Below are 21,276 nucleotides of genomic sequence, written 5' to 3'. Positions count from 1 at the left end.
TATTCAAGTGCCAACGAAATGAGGTCCATTCCTTGACAATTAATACCATCATCTAAGCAAGCCTAACAAAAATTTAATCTTTTCAAAGGAAAAACATAAATGTGGAGCGAAATGCTTGAGTCCTCGCCGTTTGGCAAGTTTGAATTACCCCATTTCAGAGGTAAGACAATTGTTGTAGTTGGAATGCACCTTACCCTAACTAAAGACGATCTTCTGGCGGAATCAAGTTGTTGATGATATCTTCAGTTGATCTCAGCAACGTCAACCGCATATCGATCCACTGGAACTTGGTGTGCTCCCAAAACATACTCGTCACATTTTCGTCGTTCTTTAACTCCACCCAAGTGAATGATACGCTCCCCTCGTCGAGCTTTGGACGTTTATACCGAACATTTTGCACCCTCCTTGTGTCTCTTGGGTTGACTCCTTGGTTGAATTCATTCAGTTGATCCTTGAGATCTCTTAACATTACATCAAGGCACCGAACCTTCAACCTCTGAGGTTCTCCGCCGTTGAATGTTGCATGAACGTCGATCCACCCGGCCATTGTTTCAAATCTACACACATAGAAATTAAAAATAATCAATGAAAAACTCATTCAAACACTTGTAGTGAAAATTTGACATAAACCCTAAAAATCCTAAACAAACCCTAAAAAATTTATAAAATTCAAAAATAAATTATAAATTCAATCAATATAACTTCATTATAACAGGTATTCATAATATATGTCAATAGCATTTCAGATCTACAACATAACTATATTAACAACAAATATTCAAACCCTAAAAAATTTATAAAATTCGAAAAAAAATTATACATTTAAGCAATATAAGTTCATTATAACAGATATTCATAATATATGTTAATAGCATTTCAGATCTACAACCATAACTATATTAAAAACAAATATTCAAAATTTAATAATTAAACAACAACTAAAATTATAAACATATAAACACATATACTAACTAAAATGTATGACAATAGCATAAGTGATAACTTACTTGTGATTTAGTGGAAGAAATTTTGGATGATTTGGTAGAGTTTTGTTAGAGAGAGAGTGAAATTTTGAGAGAAAAAATGGTGATAGTGATGATGGAGGGACTGTATGGAATATGGCTACTGGCGTGAATATATCACAAACACAGCGGTAGTTAACAACCGCTGGGTACCAACGGTAGTAAACGACCGGCGTGTATCCCAGCGGCAGTTAACAACCGCTGGGGGCATTAAGGTCATTTCCATGTGTCAATTGGAAGTATTCCTTGTCAAAAAAGCAACCTTCTAAAGTTAATTGCAAGACCACTTCTCGTGAGAAGCAAACTGCCAATTTCCACTTGGGGACATGCAATCCAGCATGCCGCAACATTGATTCACATCGAGAAAACTAGCTATCATAATTCTTCTCCTTTGAAATTTATTGTTGGTCAAGAACCTAATATTTTCCACCTAAGAATTTTTGAATGTGCGGTGTATGTTCAAATTTCTTCACCGCAACACAATAAGATGGGTCCTTAAAATAAGTTTGTGAATATATGTTAGATATGAATCTTCATCTATTGTGAAGTAACTCAAACCAACAATAGGTGATTCATATACAACTCAATTTGTTGATTATAATTTTGATGAATTAAATTTTCCAATACTAGGGGAGAGAAAACAGAGTTGAATAAAGAGATCAGTTGGAATGAATTTTCTTTATCTCATCTTAATCCTTGAATTAAACAATACGAATTGAAAGTTCAAAAGAAAATTCATTTGTAAAGTTTAGCAAACCAATTGCCAAATACATTTAGTGATCCAAAAGGTGTGACTAAATCATATATATTAGATGTTACTGCTCCAATAAAAATGGGTGTCCCTGTAGGACAATCTAATATTGCAAACAAGTTTCAACCACACATGAAGCGTGGTAGACCAATTGATTCCAAAGATAAGAATCCTTAAACAAGAAAATGAGGAAAGATGACTCAAACGAGAATATAGAAACTATAAATAAAAAGTCTTTTGTATAATTGATATTTCCGTTGTAGAAGAAATAAGGCCACCCTTCCATAATATTTTAAGTTGAGAGAATTCTTTAGTAAGACTCCTATTAACCAACATCTAAGTGTTGACGGAACTAACACACTCCATAATCCATTCCCTTCATTTAAATGGAAAATTTGTTCTCTTTATTTCATAATCCAAATACCCACGATTAACTGAATGAAGAATCAAAATCCTTTTCAAATAGAATAACTTCCTTCTTCAGCTTCTTGGCTTCCTCCACATATTGATTAGCAATGAGAGTACCGTCAGAAAAAAATTGATCTTTAACAAATGTCGATTGAGATTCTGCAATAACAAAATCAATAATTTGTTTGAGTCTATTTGACAACACTTTAGCTAGAACTTTATATACATACACTACTAACCGGAGAAACATGCCTAAAGTTATTAAGCCTTGTAAGTGTTATCATTCATTCATAATCAACCTGAAAATGTGTAATTTCACCTTTAACTAGTCATCCATTAGAATGAATTCATGCTCGAATATGATAAAATTATTTCCAAAGTCTTCTCAATCCTCCTTAAAAAAATATATTAAGGCACTAAGCTACTTAACAAAAAAAATCAATAACACCATTATTTTGTAATGTAAATTGTAAAAATTAATAAAAAATTTAAATTGTACTAGAAATAAAAATAGCATTTGTCTCATAAGTCCTAGTTCAACTGACAAAAATGTCGAAATTGTTAGGCCGAATTTCATGACCGGGGTTCAAACTCCGGTACCTCTACTTTGTGTGTGAGTTTATGATGGTTTTGTTATCACATCTATCCACCCAAAAAAAAAAAAGCATTTAATTGTAATGACAACTAAATTAATTTAATTATTTGGTTATTTATTTGTATTGTTACTTTTTGTTTGGAATAATACTAATGGGCTGCTTTACTTCAAAAAAAAATAATGATGGGCTCAAATAGCCCAAACTAATATGAGTTTTACTTTTCCTACCCTATGGCTTTCCTCGCGCGCCCTTTTTTTTTTCTTTCTAATTTTACCCCTGATCCGGATTATGTTTTCCAAAATGGATTGTTAGAATTTTGCAGATTAATCCGAGTAATAAAATCCGAAAATGTCTTTTACCAGAATTTTAAGCTTTGAAATTCGTAAAATAAATGCAAATAAACATATAAACCAGAAATAAAAAGCAAAAAAATAAAAACAACTCATTTTATTAATATATGAACAATACATTACAATAATGTTGAAGCTTTTTAAGCTTATTACATAAGAACCTAAATCTATTTCTAATCTCCTAAGAGCCTAATTCTAATCTCCTAAGAGCCTAACCACTGATATGTGATAGGACATACCAGTAGCTTCCCTGTTGGAGGGCAAGCAGGGGAGGAGGCAAGAGGAGGGCGGGAAGAAGAACACAATTCCCCTGAGGGAGGTAGGGGGTGCTCAAACTTACGCCCAAACAGGCCAAGCTAAGAACCACACTGACCCACATGACCCCCAGATGAACCGCACTTCTTTACAGTGCAGTTCCATCCTCATTGACCATTCATACAAACCCTGAAAGTTTTCAACGAGGCCCTTATCTATGAAAGGACAACGATGGAAAACCATGGTTGTAGAAGGAAGAAGAGGAGGAGAGTGTGAGAGAGGATGGTGTGAGAAATGGTGGGGTTTGGAAGGTTATTTATAGGGAGGGTGGGTCAAAAAACGGTTGGGAGGTCATAAATGTAGTCAAAAAATGTGGTAAAACACGTTTTCTTGACTTGACCACCGACAAAAACATGTGGTTCAAACCACCGGCCATGACACTGATGCAGTCCAGAAAATACAATCCGGAATGTACCTTTGTTTTCCGGAATATATTTTCCGGAATATATTTTCCGGATTAATACGATACTGGTGAACGAGGGAAAAGTTGGCTCTTCTTGTAGGGTTTAGGAAGTTTCGGAATGCATAATCCGGAAAGCTTCAGCATTGGATTCTTTTGTGTGGAGCCATTAATGTAGGTTTGGACGGTTACAACCACTAACACGTTTTCATTGACTGTACTAATGATCTAGGACTTGTTTTAGGCTATAAATAGGCTTCCATCTTCAACAAATACCTTCATTCTTCACTTCACCTTTTTTCTTCCATTTTCTTCAAATTTTTTTAGTTTTTTAGGGGTGTCGGTGGTGTCATGGTCATTGTTGACCGTTCATATGAACGATGCAATTGCATTGCAGCTTGTGTGGGGTTCATATAACGGTCAACAGAGACCCTTGACATCAAAGAAAGACCCAAAAAAGCACATAACATCTGGTCCGGATTTCATTTTTCGGATATCACTAACAATCTGGTCCGGATTATATAATCCAGACCAGGGGTATTTTTGGAAATTTTGCAGGGCGCGCGAGAAGGCAGCAGAATGGGAAAAGTAAATCTCAACTAATATTTGCATACATTCCCCCAAATGAATGTGTAACTCTTTTTCAACCCCAAGCATCCCGCGCCTCCTGAGATTCCAAAAATACCCCTTTACTAAAATTTGGATGTGTTTTTTTCTTCATCCGGATTTTAGAGTTCGGACGATTATTATCAGAAGTCAACTATTTAGGAAGAAAAAAAAAATTAGCCACAAATAATTTAGCCAAGGTTGAATCATATGGCTAAGTATGTTTTTTAAGTTTTTACACATTCGAAGTATAAATTTTGTATGTGTAAAGAGTCTACTTTACACATCCGAATTTTAAAATCCGGATGTGTAAAATGCACTTTCCGATTAAAATTAGTTTATACAATTCCTTATCTACAATGAAGATTATATATATATATATACACACACACACACACTAAATTTTGTTAGATAAAAGATGTTTAGAAAGGAAATGAATGGATCTTATTCCTGATAAAGTAAGGACATGTATGAATCTCATCCATATATAAAAGTGAATTTGATGCTAAAAGTGAATTTTAAAATTTAATTAAAGGAAAAGAGAAAATGACAACTACATGAAAATAAATCTGCACTAACTTTTGAATATGTCCCTAAGACCCTAACTGGCAACCGTACATTTGGAAGATTTTTCGATATATAAAAGGAAAGCATTTCTCAGCTGGAACAAGCGTTGAAGAATATTCGAAGAATTGAGAAAACAAGAAAGATAAAATCATCTTTGCAAATTGCAAAACCTTCACCGTAAATATGTGCCTTAGCCCTTAGTGATATTTATATATTTAACCAAATCATTTATCATTCCATTTTACAGCTAGGTTGGTATTACTTCCATCTAATTATAAGTATCTTATTTGAGTTTTGCAAGGTTTTAAAAAAATATTAGTTATGTTAATTTTAATAATAAAATAAAATTCATATCCTACAACATTCTTATTAAATCCTCTAAAAAACATTCTTATTGATTGTAATTTTGTCTAACATGCATAAACAAAATAGTCTTGCAACATATAGATATGTCTTTTTCACGGTTGGATTAAAAAGTTACACCATATTTCATTTATTTTCATGGTGGAATTTATCAATCAAAACGATGGAAACTAACTCGTGCATGTCTCACTTTTTTTTTAGAGGAAAACTTGTTCTCACTTGTGTACTATAAATTTGACTATTAATAATGATTTTGAGAGATACGGTGTGATGCAAAGATGCAAAATGATGATCAAAGGACGATACTACAAGACAAATTAATGTGAGAAAAGAGTAATTGATTTGTGAAATTTTAAAAGACGGGACATGATAATATAAATTTTTGTATTGATAGAAAGAGTTATTGATCTACGTAAACTTAAAAGTTGAAATATGAAAATGAAATAAGATGACAATATTTTTATTTTATTTTTTATGTAGCTAACAGAGGCTATTAACGTGTGCATTATGGATGGAGAAATAGAAATTTCACGTCTTAAACATTTGTTAAATATTATGGCTATTTTTTATTTGTCCAACTCATATGGATATCATTACCCAAGTCAATGTAGATAGTCTTCTATAATTTCTACAAATACAGTAAGTATTTTCTAGGAATATTTTAAATAAAATAACAATATTATAGTCAAAATAGAATGTTAGCATTTAGTGCAGGTAACTGCAATATTCATACTCGTAGTAGGCAGTTGCAGTGCGTTTATTGCCGAGTTGTGGGGGTGATGTTTGGGCTTTAATTAGTTGACTTATAATTGAGGTTTTAACGCTGTGGAGCTCTGTATAAGTTCTAAATTTGTCATTATGGGAATTCAGAAGAAGTATCAAGTGTAGGATGAGTCAGCTAGTTGATTGAGCTAAGATATTAAACGAGTTAAAAGTCTAGACTTCGAGTTTTGATAAGCTAGAAAATATTAACACAACAAATTAAACATTTATCATTCAATAAAAAGAAGAAGAAGAAGAAGAAGAAGGATCAATTAAGTGATTGCAAGTGTTAGAGATTGGTCAGGGATATTCATCATCTTCTAGAGCTTGATTAGGAGTTTTTTGGTATGTATTCAATAATCAATACAAGGTTCTTAGATGTATAATTTCCGTGTATTTTTTGTTTTTGTTTTTTAGATTTAAACATTTTTTCATTCCAAATAGAAAATACAATTGATCTTTTTCAAACTATATGGGCGATGGTTGTGTTATTGGTGACTTACATAAATTTTGATTTTGTACGAAAAACTATTTCTCTATTTTCTTTTTTCGGTCAAAAGTAGCCAATTTAATAAATTTCAATACAATATGAGGCTTAAACCAAATTTTAATATATTTTGCTGTGAACTTTTTATTTATAATATTTGACAGCAAAAAATATTTTTATTGGTAGAACAAAAGCTTCGGCAGCCTCCTTCTTAGACCGGCCATCTTGTAATTAAGTATGGCAATGAGATGAATTACTTCAGCTCTTTAGTTAACAAATTGCCTAATTAAGTCCAAGAAGGAAGAACGATGAAGAAAGTTTAAATGTGGAAGAAAAAAAAAAAACAACTCCAAACTATCAACTAAATAAAAGAACTATATACTAATCCATCTGAAGCTCAACAAAAAAATTCTCTCCTCATCAGTGTTTAAACGCATCCAATTACAAAAGGGAGATGAGACTAACCATCATTAACAATATGCAGTATCCGATTATTGTTAATAGAGAATAAATGTGTAGCCTGCAAATGATTTATAAATGCTTCACCAAAGTGACCAGAAGCCAAAGTTGCAAATCATCTCTATCTTTGTTGAATAATTGGTATCCATTTCCGTCCATGGTAGGTCAAGTTTGTTATTACTTTATTTTTTTTTTTTTGACATGGTGAAGTTTGCCGTTCAATAATATATTGCACAAAATTTTAGTTATAGCTTGATAATTTATCCGTGGAAAGAAATAAAACTTGCTAATTTCAATTAAAATATGACTAGATGTAAGTTAGCACTATAAAATTTATTAACTTACACCTATTAATTTTTAGTTGGTCTTATATAGCAAGTCACACCGTAAGATATGTTTCTAATAAATTTAGTTATAATTGTCCATAAATCATAGTTCAACCATTAAAAATGCTAAAATTGTTAGGTCAAACTTCATAACCGAGATTCAAACTCATACTTCATTTATGCCTCTCAGCTCTCAAGTAACAATTGTCATTTTATTTATTTAAATAAATAGTTATAATTTACTGAAAACAGATATGGATATCAACATCTTCATTCTCATTTCTGACTTTGAAACAAATTTGAATCTAAAATCTTACCAATCAAAACAAATTCTCCAAGTCAAAATTGAAACGTGTTTAAATTGGTACCCACATGTTTGCGTCATATTTCAATGCCTAGGGTAAATATACTTATTATGTTTTGGTTGGAAAATTCCTAACGTAATACATCATGTAAAAGAAGAAATAAGTTTGGTCAAAAAAAGAAGTGGAAAGAAGTAAATTCATCTAATTCATCCTTAGAGATAGAAAAGGAGATAAACACCTAGCCAACCCATTCAAGTAACAATGACAAATCTAAAATGTTAGTTCAACCAAATCAATTAAAATTCTCTTCATTAAAAGTAATTTTGAAGTTCATCATCAGCTCACACAAAATGTTGGCTACTACATTCACGAGAAAGTCACAAAAACATTATCTCCTGTAAATGGATATGCATTGATTGACCTTATAGAAAAGCAAAATCTTATATGGATCAAAAAAGAAGTTGAAAAAATGTGGACACACATAATCTGCATGTCTATTTGGATAAGAACAAAACAAAACATATATCCTGAGTTGGACATTGCAATAGAATTAACCTTAGTTTATAGATACTGAGTTGTTCATACTCCTTTCACTTGTTTCCCGTGTTTCCTAGTCAGCAGCCGCATATATGCATATCCAATATTTCACATTGTCGCCACGACAAATATATCACAACACTTTTGACTTAATTTTTATGTTTTTTTTTATATTTGATTTGTTGGTCTCTTTTTTCTTTTTTTTAATATTTAGTATTTAACTCCAGTCACATGGGATTTCTCTTTCTCAAAAGTAAAATTTCACTTGTTTGTTTGGATATATGATTTGTTATGTGATCAAAAATACATACCGGCCGGTCAAGTTTTATATAAAAAAGTTGAAATTTAGAAATATGTTGAGATATAAACGTGAGCAAGTTGCACACAACCGTAGAAAAATCACCATGAAAGAAAAATAAAATAATAGTATCAATGTATTTTATTGACTCTATGAAATCCATAGACAACGAATTAAATAGTTTCAATTAAATAGTATCACTATATAGTTGACCTTTTGACATCAATCTGACAGCTAAGAATTGAGAATGAAGATACGTGGATGTTTCTTTGTCACAAGATCTTTGGTTTTTTCTTTCTAAAAAATTGTTAATCAATTGAAAAATTAATCACTTCTTGGACTTGTGTTGTGTCTTTTTCCATTTGCGAAATCCACATGCAGCCAGCAGTATCTTTTTTATACATAAAATAAATATAAATGGGAACTCATGTTATACATATAATTTCAAATAATAAAATGCATGGTACATAAGAAATTGTAAATCCAATTATTTACAATATTTTAGTTGCCTTGCGTTTATAATTTTCTTGTTATTAAAATAGAAAAGTCAAGATTGATGACATTTTGAACCAAATAGTAGATATATTTTGAATCTATAAATAGATAGAATAGCACAATGCTTACACCACCCAACTTCATTCAATTAAACCACAATGGCTATCTCTCCAATTTTATTGCTAACTCTCTTCTCTCTCATTTATGGCAATTATGTTATTCCCATTGAAGCTACCCACCATGTTTACCGAACTCTTGAGAGTTCATCTTCTGATTCCTCAAATCATGATCAACCTTATAGAACTGCCTATCACTTCCAACCTCTCAAGAATTGGATCAACGGTATATTTACATTTCACATAAACTAATCTTTATTTATATACTTTCTTTCTTACCCTTGTGCTAAATATTTTAATCATTTATCTCCAACTAATTTCTACTTTGCTTTTTTTTTTTTTTGTCCTTTGACATGTTATGCTGATCAAAATGGACATGCAGACCCCAATGGTTAGTTCAATCCCTCTTCTGGACTCTCTTGATGAATTATATATATAGTCATAGTTTCGTTCCCAATTTTTTATACCACTTCCATTACCCATTTGTCAAATATAAATGCTATATATAGAGGAATTTACCTATATATTATATAGTTAAAATGTTGGAATGGTCAAATCTAACATCCTGATTTTGTATAGTAGGGACAAAAATCATGAGAGAAAATGAGTGTTTGATTAAGAAGTTAATTTTCTATTTTTTTTGTTAATTTACAAATTAAAAGCATGCATATTTATAGATAAAATAGATTTAAATTAATCAATAGTCCCTGGACTATTTAACAAATTTTAATTAGTTCTCTAAACTAAAAAATTATAATGAAATCTCTAAAAATATTAGTTATCGAATCATTGAAATATACAAGTAGATGTTTTGTTTTTTTTGGTCCTTTTCTACACTTTTTGGATGAAAAAAAGTTAGGAATGTCCTTTTATATTAAAGTGAATTTTTGTTTTTGTAGGACCAATGAGATATGGAGGACTTTATCATCTGTTCTACCAATACAATCCAAAAGGTGCTGTTTGGGGAAATATTGTGTGGGCCCATTCAGTATCAAAGGATCTTGTGAATTGGACACCATTGGATCATGCAATCCACCCATCTCAACCGTCGGATATAAAAGGTTGTTGGTCAGGCTCAGCCACAATACTTCCAGGTGGCAAACCAGCAATTTTGTACACAGGAATTGATCCAAATAATCATCAAGTTCAAAACATAGCCATACCCAAAAATATGTCTGACCCATTACTTAGAGAATGGAAAAAATCACCAAAAAATCCATTGATGGAACCTACTGTTGCCAACAAAATAAATGCAAGTTCATTTAGGGACCCAACTACTTCTTGGCTAGGAAAAGATGGGTATTGGAGAGTATTAATTGGAAGCAAAGTACATAGAAAGGGAATTGCAATTATGTACAAAAGTAAAAATTTTGTTGATTGGGTTGAAGCCAAACATCCTTTACATTCAGCTGAAGGAACAGGAATGTGGGAGTGTCCTGATTTTTTTCCAGTATTAAATAAGAACCCATTAACCATTGGTCTTGATACATCTATGAATGGTGATGATGTTAGACATGTGCTTAAGGTTAGTTTGGATGACACAAAACATGATCACTATTTGATTGGGACTTATGATACTGTTAAGGATGTCTTTGTTCCGGATAATGGATTTGAGGATAATCAAAATGTGTTGAGATATGATTATGGGAAATATTATGCATCTAAAACATTTTTTGATGATGGGAAGAATAGAAGGATCTTGTTGGGTTGGGCTAATGAATCTTCAAGTGTTGTTGATGATGTCAAGAAAGGATGGTCTGGAATCCATGTAAGTTTTGGGGCTACTTCTATTTTTTTTTTATTTGTTTGTCTTTTTAAATTGCAATATACGACTTAATTAAATATTTAACTAGATTAATTTTGATGATTTGACGATTATAATTGATTAACGATATGATTTTTAATTTTTTAGGTGAATCATCTTAAATTAAAGACATCATGCCCTAGATGCGTGTCAAACTAATTAAATTCATATTTAAATATGTAAAGACTTTAATAACTCAAGTTAGACTAACTAAGTTAATTTGAATTGTTCCCTAAAAAAAAAAAATTGAATTGTTATATACTAGTGCATGGTTTATTCAAAATAGTGTGTTGAACTTTCTGAAATGAATTTGCAGACTATTCCAAGGGCTATCTGGCTTCATAAATCAGGGAAACAGTTGGTGCAATGGCCAGTGAAAGAAGTAGAAAATCTACGTATGAACCCAGTCAATTGGCCCACCAAGGTGATCAAGGGAGGTGAATTGATTCCAATTACTGGTGTTAATTCAGTACAGGTAATAGTTTTTACATTTCAATATGGTTTCATTATATCAACTTATTACCAATATTGACGTGTTAAATCAGTATCGTATCTCGTATGTCTGAACGCATGTCGATGTTTTATAATAGACTAAAGGTTACATGCATGATTTAATCATATATATTAATCAATTGAGGAGTGATATTTTGACAATCGAAATCAAACAACCATATTGACAACCTTTTTTCCTCTCTTCTGATTGGATAATAACAATAGAGAGAGAGAGAAAATGAATGAGAGAGAATAAAAGTACAATGAGAGTATGAGAGAGAAAGTTGTCACAAAAGTTGTTTAAAAGTGGTTGTTCAAATATCATTTCTCTAATCAATTATACATTTTTTTTTTCCACAGGCTGATGTTGAAATTTCATTTGAAGTGAATGATTTTGGAAAGGCCGAATTATTGGACAAATGGATAGATCCCCAAATTTTGTGTAGTCAAAAGGGTGCATCAGTAAAAGGTGGTGTTGGACCATTTGGTCTGCACGTGTTTGCTTCTAAAGGCTTGCAAGAGTACACAGCAGTGTTTTTTAGAATATTCAGATATCAACATAAGAATCTGGTTCTCATGTGCAGCGATCAAAGCAGGTTTAATCTCTTTCCTTAAATTATATACCAATAATTTCAAAACAAACTTAAGATATATTAATCTAACGTGTATATCTTTTAATACTTTGATAGGTCATCTTTGAATAAAGAGAATGATATGACCACATATGGGACTTTTGTGGATGTTGACCCACTTCATGAGAAGCTGTCACTAAGAACTTTGGTAAGTTGAAGTTTTAATTTTACTAATTTATGGAATCATAAACACAATAATTGGTAAAAAAATTACTAACTAGATTTTACTTAAATTTTGATCAAACTCCTGATTATAAAACCACGAAGTATTGATAAAATCATAAAAAAAAAAAACTTAGTTAAAAAATAAATAGTTTATTGATTTCTTTGGATCAATTGCTATGACCCACCAAAATTTGCTAACTTTATATGGATGTAGATGGTCAAGATATGGAAATAGATTTCAACAAAAATTGTAAACTTAAAATGAAGACCCGATGACACATGTTTTAAATTTGATTTGATGAAATCAAAATATGAGTCGTTCGATTTTCATTTGTTAGCCAAATGCAAATGCAGAGTTTCCTATATTTGGTCATTTTTGTCTTTTGGTTAGCTAATTACTTTGAGTTTTTTGTATTGACAGATTGACCATTCAGTGGTGGAGAGTTTTGGTGGAGAAGGAAGAGCTTGCATCACAGCTAGAGTTTATCCTACATTAGCAATCCATGATAAGGCTTTGTTATATGCTTTCAATAATGGAAATTCTGCAGTCAAGATCACAAGATTGAATGCTTGGAGCATGAAGAAAGCAAAAATCAACTAAACCTAAGAAGTAGTGATACTAATTAAACAGGAGAGTGGTATAGATAATGTTCTTTTATTGGCACCTCAAGTTTCATTAACGTATACAAAGTTTCGTTTTATTTACAACATTTGATTTGATAAGAAATGTAAGAAAAAAGATCCCTTTTGTGAACAATAATAAGCATGGTCAGGAAGCTTGTCAACTTATTTTATCATTTATTTATTGTCTCACTATCAAATTTTAATATCCTCTCATGTGTGATGTTTAGAAAAGGACCGACAGAGAGTGAAAGAGACTAGGTAAGAAATGTGATAGGTTGTATGAAAAGAAAGAGATCATAATGAAAAAAATGTGAAAGGATATGAGAGCGAAAAATGTAAAAGAAAAAGGATCAGGACTATACATTCTATTTACTTATTATTTTTTTATGCGAGGTATACATGTGTTTGTGAGAACAAATAAACAATGAAAAATGCTGATGAAAACCTTAATTTGGATAAATATGATACCCGTATCCGCGCAGTTACCCATTATACTCGATCAATATTTAAGGATCTATTTGTAACATGGACATTAAAACCTTGTTAACTCCCATTTGGCATTAAAATTGTCACAACTCATATTTCTTTCTCATTTCATATACCATTAAGAGTTCATATTTTCGTTTCCCACCCATGGTGACCTCATACGTGTTTTCATTTTCATCAACTTTCAACTAATAAACATAAAAAAATATAGACCCAATCTATTCTTCACAAATTTCCTTTACAATCTTCGATGACAAACTAGCATTTTCAGAAATTTTTAAAATTTTAAAACACTTTAAAAAAAATGACGAAAAAAACGTATTTTCATTGTTTCCGAAAATATATTCTTTCTTGTCTTCCATGTCCTCTCCTTAGCAGCGATTTAAAATCAATCAATACAAATTCATACTTCTCAAGTACTTTTAGCTTGAACTGACCAACACACTCAACTTGGAGGTTTCATATTTGAGAGTACTTCCAAGGCTTTCTTTCGGGTAACACTTGGATGACATAGAATTGGTGACATTGATGACATTGGCCAACCACAATGTCATAAGTGGTTTCTCTCTCTCTCTCACAAGGATTGTGACATTGTGATTGGACAATGTCACCCAAGTGCTACCCCTTTCCTTTGAGCAGAACTGGGAGACAATGACATGCATGACGAAAAGTAAAATTATATATTGTCAAAAAAGTAAAATGATATATGTTTGATTACGCGGTGATAAAAATTGTTTTGCGAATTAATTTTGGTGATAAAAATTGATTTTATGCAAATTGATTATGTAAAATTGATTTTAAATTAAAAGTGAATTGAATGAAAAATAATATATTTGGATGCATATATGTAAAAGTGAACTTAACAATAAATTAAGATTGAAATCAATTGTAGAAATAAAGAACTCTAAATTCTAACTTCACGTAGAATCATTTATACAAGAAAAAACACTTTTCCTTTAAATTAACAAAACATGATAAAATTCAAAACATGATAAAATCAATTCTACAACCTTAGAACCACTTTTAACCCTCCAAGATTTAAACCAAAACATATTTCTAACAAATAAAACAAAAAAGCTAAAGCTAAACCAATTTTGCAGAGCAATGATTCGAGACTTGGTTTATGAACTTAATCTTATGGACTTTGAAAAGTTTATTGTAATGTCTATACAATGTTTGGAGCGCTCTATTGTTACCTATATATTAAGGATTAAGTATAAGGAACCGATGAAGAACTTTGTCTGCATTATTTGTAATGTCTTATCATGTGGTATCTCTACTTGCACAATGTTATTCACTTGTATATCCATATCCATTTTATAGTTAACTGAAGTTAGAGTAACAGATCCTCTAAAAAAATAGTTAATTAACAGATATTGGCGCAGAAAGCTAGATACTAAGCAGATATGTATAACATACGTTGTAGTCTTGCGTATGTACAAAGACGGGCACTATACAAACTACCTAAGCCCTATTCATTGCAAACACTATTCGGAGGATTAATGTCCACATCCCCCCAGTTCTGATTTATGGTCAGCTACATTTGTCTGCAAGTCTTATGAAAAAATGAACAGCAAAATGCTGCAGATATTTCATCAACTATTAGCTCATATCACAGTAATATCATGTCTCGGGTGATTGCTGATTACAGCTGCTATCCCAAATTGTTTATCTTTGGGGAAACAAAAATAAATTTCAACCAATTGCATGATTCATCAGCCGATCGCAGAATTTGATACACTAGTACAAAGACTGATAGAATAAACATAGCAATGGAAGCAGATCTGTACAACAGATTAATATAATAAGCGATAGATCTAAACGATGACACAGATCCTCGTCACTTCCTTTTAAAACCCAAAAAAAAATGAGAAATAAAATCAATATCAATGGGCAACAGAAAGAAACCCAAGAATCCCAAGCAGAGAACGAAAATATTAACTAAAGGAAAGACAGGAAGAGAAGACCTCACCATATTAATGTAAAACTGCAGCTTATGATAAAAAATAACCCAGACTCTAACAGTAATTATACCACTGACAAAAAACATATATCCAGGAATGTTGCACACAACTAAACATATATCCAGGAATGTTGCACACAACTAAACACTACTGCTGCTTGCAATCAGCAGGGCGCTCAGTTGACTGATCTTTACCAGGTTTGGCCTTGCTACCACTCTGCAGTTAAGACAAACAAAACATCATATAGTAAGAATACCAGTTACCCATAGTTTAGCAGAGAGTTAAGACAAAAGAAAGAACAGAATCCACAATCAGTAATCGGATCTGAGAATGCGGCAGATTATGCCGAATTAAGGAATCTGTATCCCTACCTTGCTCTTGTTCTTCCCCTTCCCTTCGTCTTCCTCCTCATCATCTTCATCCTCATCCTCTTCATCGTCATCATCATCATCCTCTTCATCTTCATCTCTGTCTTCATCATCTTCATCTACTTCTATATCGTCAAAATCACTCTCTACAGCCTCTCCCGTGAACCATGACACAGCATGAGGAATAATTTTGTCTCGGATTGTAGAACTGCAAACGCACACAAATACACCTCAAAAAACAAAATAGTACTAGGAAAAAAAGCATGAATTGTCTTCCTTCCGGTGACATCTATCATCACCAGATTCCGCAAATGCCCCCACCATTTTTTTCCTTAAGTTAATATTAATTCTTCTAAACCTTTTCCAATTTTTTTTTTTCCTTTTTTCCCTTTAGTTAATATTAATTCTTCTAAACCTTTTCCAACTTTTTTCCTTAAGTTAATATTACTTCTTCTAAACCGTTTTAAGTTAATATTAGTTCTTCTAAACTGTTCCACTTGATCACAAGCATGGCACACAAAGCAATTATAGCATCAATGACTTGAATTAAAAATCCATGCGCTATAAGCAGTTTTGCACTCAACATGTGTCAAACAACCTTTCAACTAATACTTTTGAGTGGAAACTAAATAAATAAAAAATGCAAATCTATCAAACAAGTAATAGAGTACAATAACAGAAGCCTCTTCCTAATCCTAATAAAAACAGAGTAAATTCACTAGAACCGAATGCCATCAAGACTAACGGATACCAATATCATAATCATGGCTTCACCACTCACATCAAAAGAATAAGATTTATCACTCAAGTATTCACTAGTGACTTACCCAATATCATAATCATGTTCCATTAAATTTTGAAGCTCTTCAACCTATCCATGCAAGAAACAGAGGCAATGGTCAATATAACAATCATTTTACAACTTTTATCAGATAGATATAAATTACAGACGTACAACATCGTCATCAATTTCGTCATCATCCTCGGGAATCTGGGGAGGGTTGAAAATGTTGAAGAAACTATCACATTTTTCTGTTTTTATGATTGGTTTGGCATTTTTTGATCCTTTCTTTGGCCTCTTCTTCATAACCTTTTGTGTCAAGCACTTTCCTGGGTGCCACTCAATTTCCGTTCTACAATGTTCAAGCAAAATTTAACATATACAGCAAACAGAAATATGAATATAAACCCTAAGAAATTAAAAGATATTGCTTACCCTATTGATTTCTCTAATATAGGGTCATCATCTTCAATCATGTGATATGTTTTTGTTAGCACGGAATTTTGGAAATAAGGATTAGAATCAAAATAAAACTCCAGCTTGAAACCCTTGGGATTGTCAAGTTTACTCCACTTGATATCTTTGAGATACTTGAGAGCCTCCTCATCACGTTCAGTGATCTATCACAGAAAATGGCATGGATAATTATATGAAATAATTAACAGATGGTAGCAATACAATAGATATACATAAATTGCATTACCTCTTCACCCAATATTTCATTAGTCTTCATTGCAGTTAACCAAAAGCTAGGGACTCCTTTCTCTGAATTATACGAAAGATTCAGGATAGTATCAAAGGAGAATGTATATGGCTAAAGCCTACACTGTTGAACAAGACTAAAATAACTTACCTTCAGCAGCTTTGCTTTCTTCTCCCTGTCCTGCTTCGTTTGTAATTCCTTCAACGTCAATAACACCATTGACAATCTCGTACCTCTATAACCATAAACAAACAACAGATAATAAAAAATTGTAACCGTAGTGAAACAGGAAGTAACTCCATCAGAAAATTAGACACTACGGGCCAGTTTCGACAAACAACTTATAGCACAGGCGCTTATCATGATAGGCGCTTATGCATAAGTTTACATAAGCTATTTTCATGGAAAAAGATAAAATAAAGTTAAATTGTTTTTGTATATACTATAAGCTATTTTATAAGTTATATTGGAGAACTTATGAAAATAAGCTGAAAAAAGCTGTGAAATTGTCATAAGCTGTTTTCATAAGTTCTCCCAAACAGTGTCGCAAAACGTATGCCAATAGATAAGCTAAAATAAGGCAATCCAAACACACCTTTGTGTAAAGTGGTTCATAAAGCTTCTGGTATTTAGCTTCCAACTGAGCTCGCTCCTCTAAAAACTTACTCTCCAATTCATCATGTTCGCTCTGCAAGTTGAAAAAGAAAATCATATTTTCATTTCTTCCCTTGCTAATGTAAAAATGAAACTTCTAGTACAAAGCTACAAGCACGTATACTTTCCACAACAAAAAAGAAATTAAACATATGTACTACTCAATGAAGCATTGACAAGGACACTGAGCACGACACTGACACTAACACTTCGACACCCATAATAATTTGAGAAAATAAATTAATTGAACGTAATCACATGTATCGGTGTCAGACATAGGACACACCTTCGATTAGAAGTGTCGGTGCTACAAAGGTGCTACTCATTATAGAACACAAGGAAACAAGTATATTACTAGCATGAGTAGATTAAAGTCAAGATTATACTTTTTTAAATGAAACCAAGCAATCCCCAAATATTTGTATCCGTGACAAAATAATTTAATCACAACTATCACAAGCAGCCACACACACGAAAACAGGCTAATATGAGACACCAATAGATAGAAGGAGGATGATCAAACCTGCAAAACTTTGAGAACCTCGACACGTTGCCTGACATTAGGCGAAAGTGTTTCCATGACATCCACACGATCCCCAGCCAAGAGCTGAAGCTTATCCTACAGAAACAGCAAACATTTCACAAACAATTCCACAAAGGGAACAGTAAAAAATACATTAAAAATTCACAAAACTAATATATCCATCATAACAACACTATAGTTTTGCAATCATCATCGTTGATTAAGAAACAATTGATTCCAAAATTCTGATTACTTAGATAAATTCAGCATGATATGAGTTAGAAACTTACTTTGAGTGCATTGACGAGACCAGCACGATCTTCAGCACTGAGAGCTACAAGAAAAAAGCAACAGTATAATTTAGACCTAGGTTTTAATCAATTGGATAATGATTTTGAATTAGAGGTAAAATAGTAGTTGATAAAGTTACGAGGGTTAAAAAAAATTGAAGTGATGACAAGAATGAGAAATGGAGAAAGTGAAATTGATGTTACCGGCGGCGGCAGCGGGAAGATCGGTGGATTGATCGGACATGATGAAAGAAATGAAGAAAACTGGCAAAGGAGGAGGGAAATGGAAAGAACGAAAAAGATATTAGAGAATGAACTTTTACAGGAGTGGGGTCCCTACTATTGATAAAGTGTTGGTGTGTGAGATTAGTTGGACTTGGACCTAGCCCTAGCACAAACCCTGGCTGGGCCTTCCCTTTTTCATGTTGCCACATTTCAAAATTACTCTTCTCAAGTATCACTCATTCGCTACATCACTGACAGTTAATTGCCGCTCGACATTTTTCAACTGTCGTTGACGTTTTTAAGATCATTTTAATTACTTTTTAAGTCAGTTAAATCGATCCTAAAAGTGTAAACTGCCGTTGAAAGATACCGAGCGGCAGTTAGCTGCCGCTGATGTAGTGAATGAGCAATTTCATAAGGGAGGAGTAATTTTCGCCAATTTTTTGGGACACTTTTCAACATATTTCAAAAGAGAATTTAGTTGATCAATAGGCACATCAACTTCACTCATGATCATATCATAATTCCGATTTGTTGTTTCTGTGTGTAAATTTGATTAGATCGCAACTCTTATCGACTTTTATCAATCAAATGAACAATTTTAAAGTGTATATTAAACAGTCATTTTCTACAAATAACTTTAAAATGACTAAGGATAAGTAGTTCAAGTCCAAAATAATCCAAATTTAAACCATAACATATCAACAAAACTTAATATTATTTGATAATTTGTGGATGAACTTTTGTGAAAATGCTCGGAACATATCAAAATTGTCGACATTCTATTTTTCCAATAATACTTGTTAGTTTAATTAAATATATTATTTAACTAGTTTATCTATTTCAATCATATTTGACCATAGAAGATATATTTATCCGGTCAAGTAATAAAAACGGTAGCTACACTACAAAGAATGGATATCGATGGCTAATTCCTCATACCACCCCCAACCATAACCACTCTTGGTATTGGATTTGAAAATTAAAGGTTCCGGAAAAAAATAAAATTTCTCATATGGCTGACTTGTCATTCTTCGACCCCTACTCTTTCTTTGCTCAATCATAGGAACATTTCAACATCTTATACTTGTACTAGGTGCGGCCATCACGAAGAGAACTTTTCTCCGTTATGTCATAAATTGTGAATTTTCAAAAAAAATATGGTATCATTTCGACTTCAATAATTCATCTTTCTTTGATTGCATGGTCCCCCATGATTGGCTAAATGCTGGCCTTTTAGGTACTTATTCATTCACCTTCACTGCTATCATTTGGTGGGTTTGGCGTCACTGTAACATGATGTGTTTAAGCTAAGATAACTGATCTCTTCATCGTCTTGTTTTTCATATTCAAAGCATGGTAGCAACTTTTAACAACTGCCTCACCGTCAACACCAGTAGCGCAAACGAGGACAAATTTATCAAATGGAATCATAATAGTCATTCTAATGTAATCCTAAATGTTGGTGGAAGTTGTCTTGGCTCACCTACTAGGGCTGGTTTTGGTGGCCTCTTGTGCAATTATGATGGGTTCTATTTGTCAGGATTCTCTGGTTTCATCCAAATTCAGCTGATATTCTCTAAGCGGAGCTTTTGGCAATTTACCATGGACTTTTGCAGGCGAAAGAAATGGCAATACCTGATCTTGTTTGTTACTCTGACTCTCTGCAATGTATTAATCTTATCAAATGTCCTATAATGAAGTTTCATACTTATGCAGTGTTGATCCAAGATACAAAGGAGCTCATTGACCAAATCAATGTTACTATATGTCATACTTTAAGAGAAAGGAAACAATGTGTGGACTTTTTGGTCAAGCTTGGAGCTTTGTCAGATATTAATTTTTTCATCCACGCTTCACCTGCCAAAGACCTTCGAAGTCTTCTAAGAATTGATGCAGCTGGAACTTTTTTTTATCTAGAGTGTAGTTTGTTCTCTCTCTTTTTGTTTGTTTTGATTAGCATTGCAACAAAAAAAAATTCTATGTCTTTGTAATACTAATGTTAATGATTTTTTTTTTTACAATTGTATGAATTTTGAAAAAACGATCTAAATTAAATCACACTACATTAGATTAGATCAAATTTTCTTTTAAACAAGTCATTTAAATCGAGCCGTGTAGGATTTTATGTTTGGATCACATGACTTTTTCCCTTCAAAGCTTAGTCAAACCATGAGATAAGAATAGATTGTTATCCTTATATACAATTTTTTTCTCAAATTTAAGATGGTTACTTTTATTTGATTTAATTTAAAAATAAACAACAATGAGAAGCAGCGATATAATTAAGATGGTTACTTTTATTTGATTTAATTTAAAAAAAAAAAACAACAATGAGAAGCAGCGATATAAGCAGGTAAAATGTATTGCAAACAAGGAATAACAACAAAGAATTTTTTTCC

At 32.3% G+C, this 21,276-nt stretch overlaps 2 protein-coding genes and 1 pseudogene across 2 annotated transcripts; 2 read left to right on the top strand and 1 right to left on the bottom strand.

Annotated features, from left to right (window-relative positions):
- The first annotated feature begins 9,179 nt into the window (after positions 1–9,179).
- LOC146951171 (beta-fructofuranosidase, cell wall isozyme) lies at positions 9,180–13,041 on the top strand. Its single transcript, XM_085747140.1, has 6 exons — positions 9,180–9,554; positions 10,063–10,931; positions 11,284–11,442; positions 11,820–12,055; positions 12,149–12,239; positions 12,678–13,041. The coding sequence occupies exons 2-6, from the start codon at positions 10,068–10,070 to the stop codon at positions 12,855–12,857; spliced, it is 1,530 nt and encodes a 509-aa protein (XP_085603266.1). The 5' UTR covers positions 9,180–9,554; positions 10,063–10,067; the 3' UTR covers positions 12,858–13,041.
- A 2,098-nt stretch (positions 13,042–15,139) lies between these two features.
- Positions 15,140–18,962, bottom strand: LOC146951170 (nucleosome assembly protein 1;4-like). Its single transcript, XM_085747139.1, has 11 exons — positions 18,854–18,962; positions 18,650–18,693; positions 18,360–18,455; positions 17,778–17,870; positions 17,333–17,417; positions 17,183–17,244; positions 16,915–17,099; positions 16,654–16,831; positions 16,526–16,569; positions 15,702–15,906; positions 15,140–15,546 (listed from the first exon to the last, which is right to left on the bottom strand). Exons 1-11 carry the CDS (start codon positions 18,891–18,893, stop codon positions 15,478–15,480), a joined length of 1,101 nt encoding a protein of 366 aa, XP_085603265.1. The 5' UTR covers positions 18,894–18,962; the 3' UTR covers positions 15,140–15,477.
- A 1,211-nt stretch (positions 18,963–20,173) lies between these two features.
- On the top strand, positions 20,174–20,868 carry LOC146951169 (uncharacterized; annotated as a pseudogene).
- Positions 20,869–21,276: the final 408 nt, after the last annotated feature.

The sequence above is a fragment of the Medicago sativa genome, chromosome 2 (genome assembly GCF_051527215.1).
Source record: "Medicago sativa cultivar Bolivia chromosome 2, Bolivia_mono, whole genome shotgun sequence".
NCBI lineage: Eukaryota > Viridiplantae > Streptophyta > Magnoliopsida > Fabales > Fabaceae > Medicago > Medicago sativa.
The sequence above is the reverse complement of the archived record's forward strand: the minus strand, read 5'-3'. Positions and strand labels throughout refer to the sequence as shown.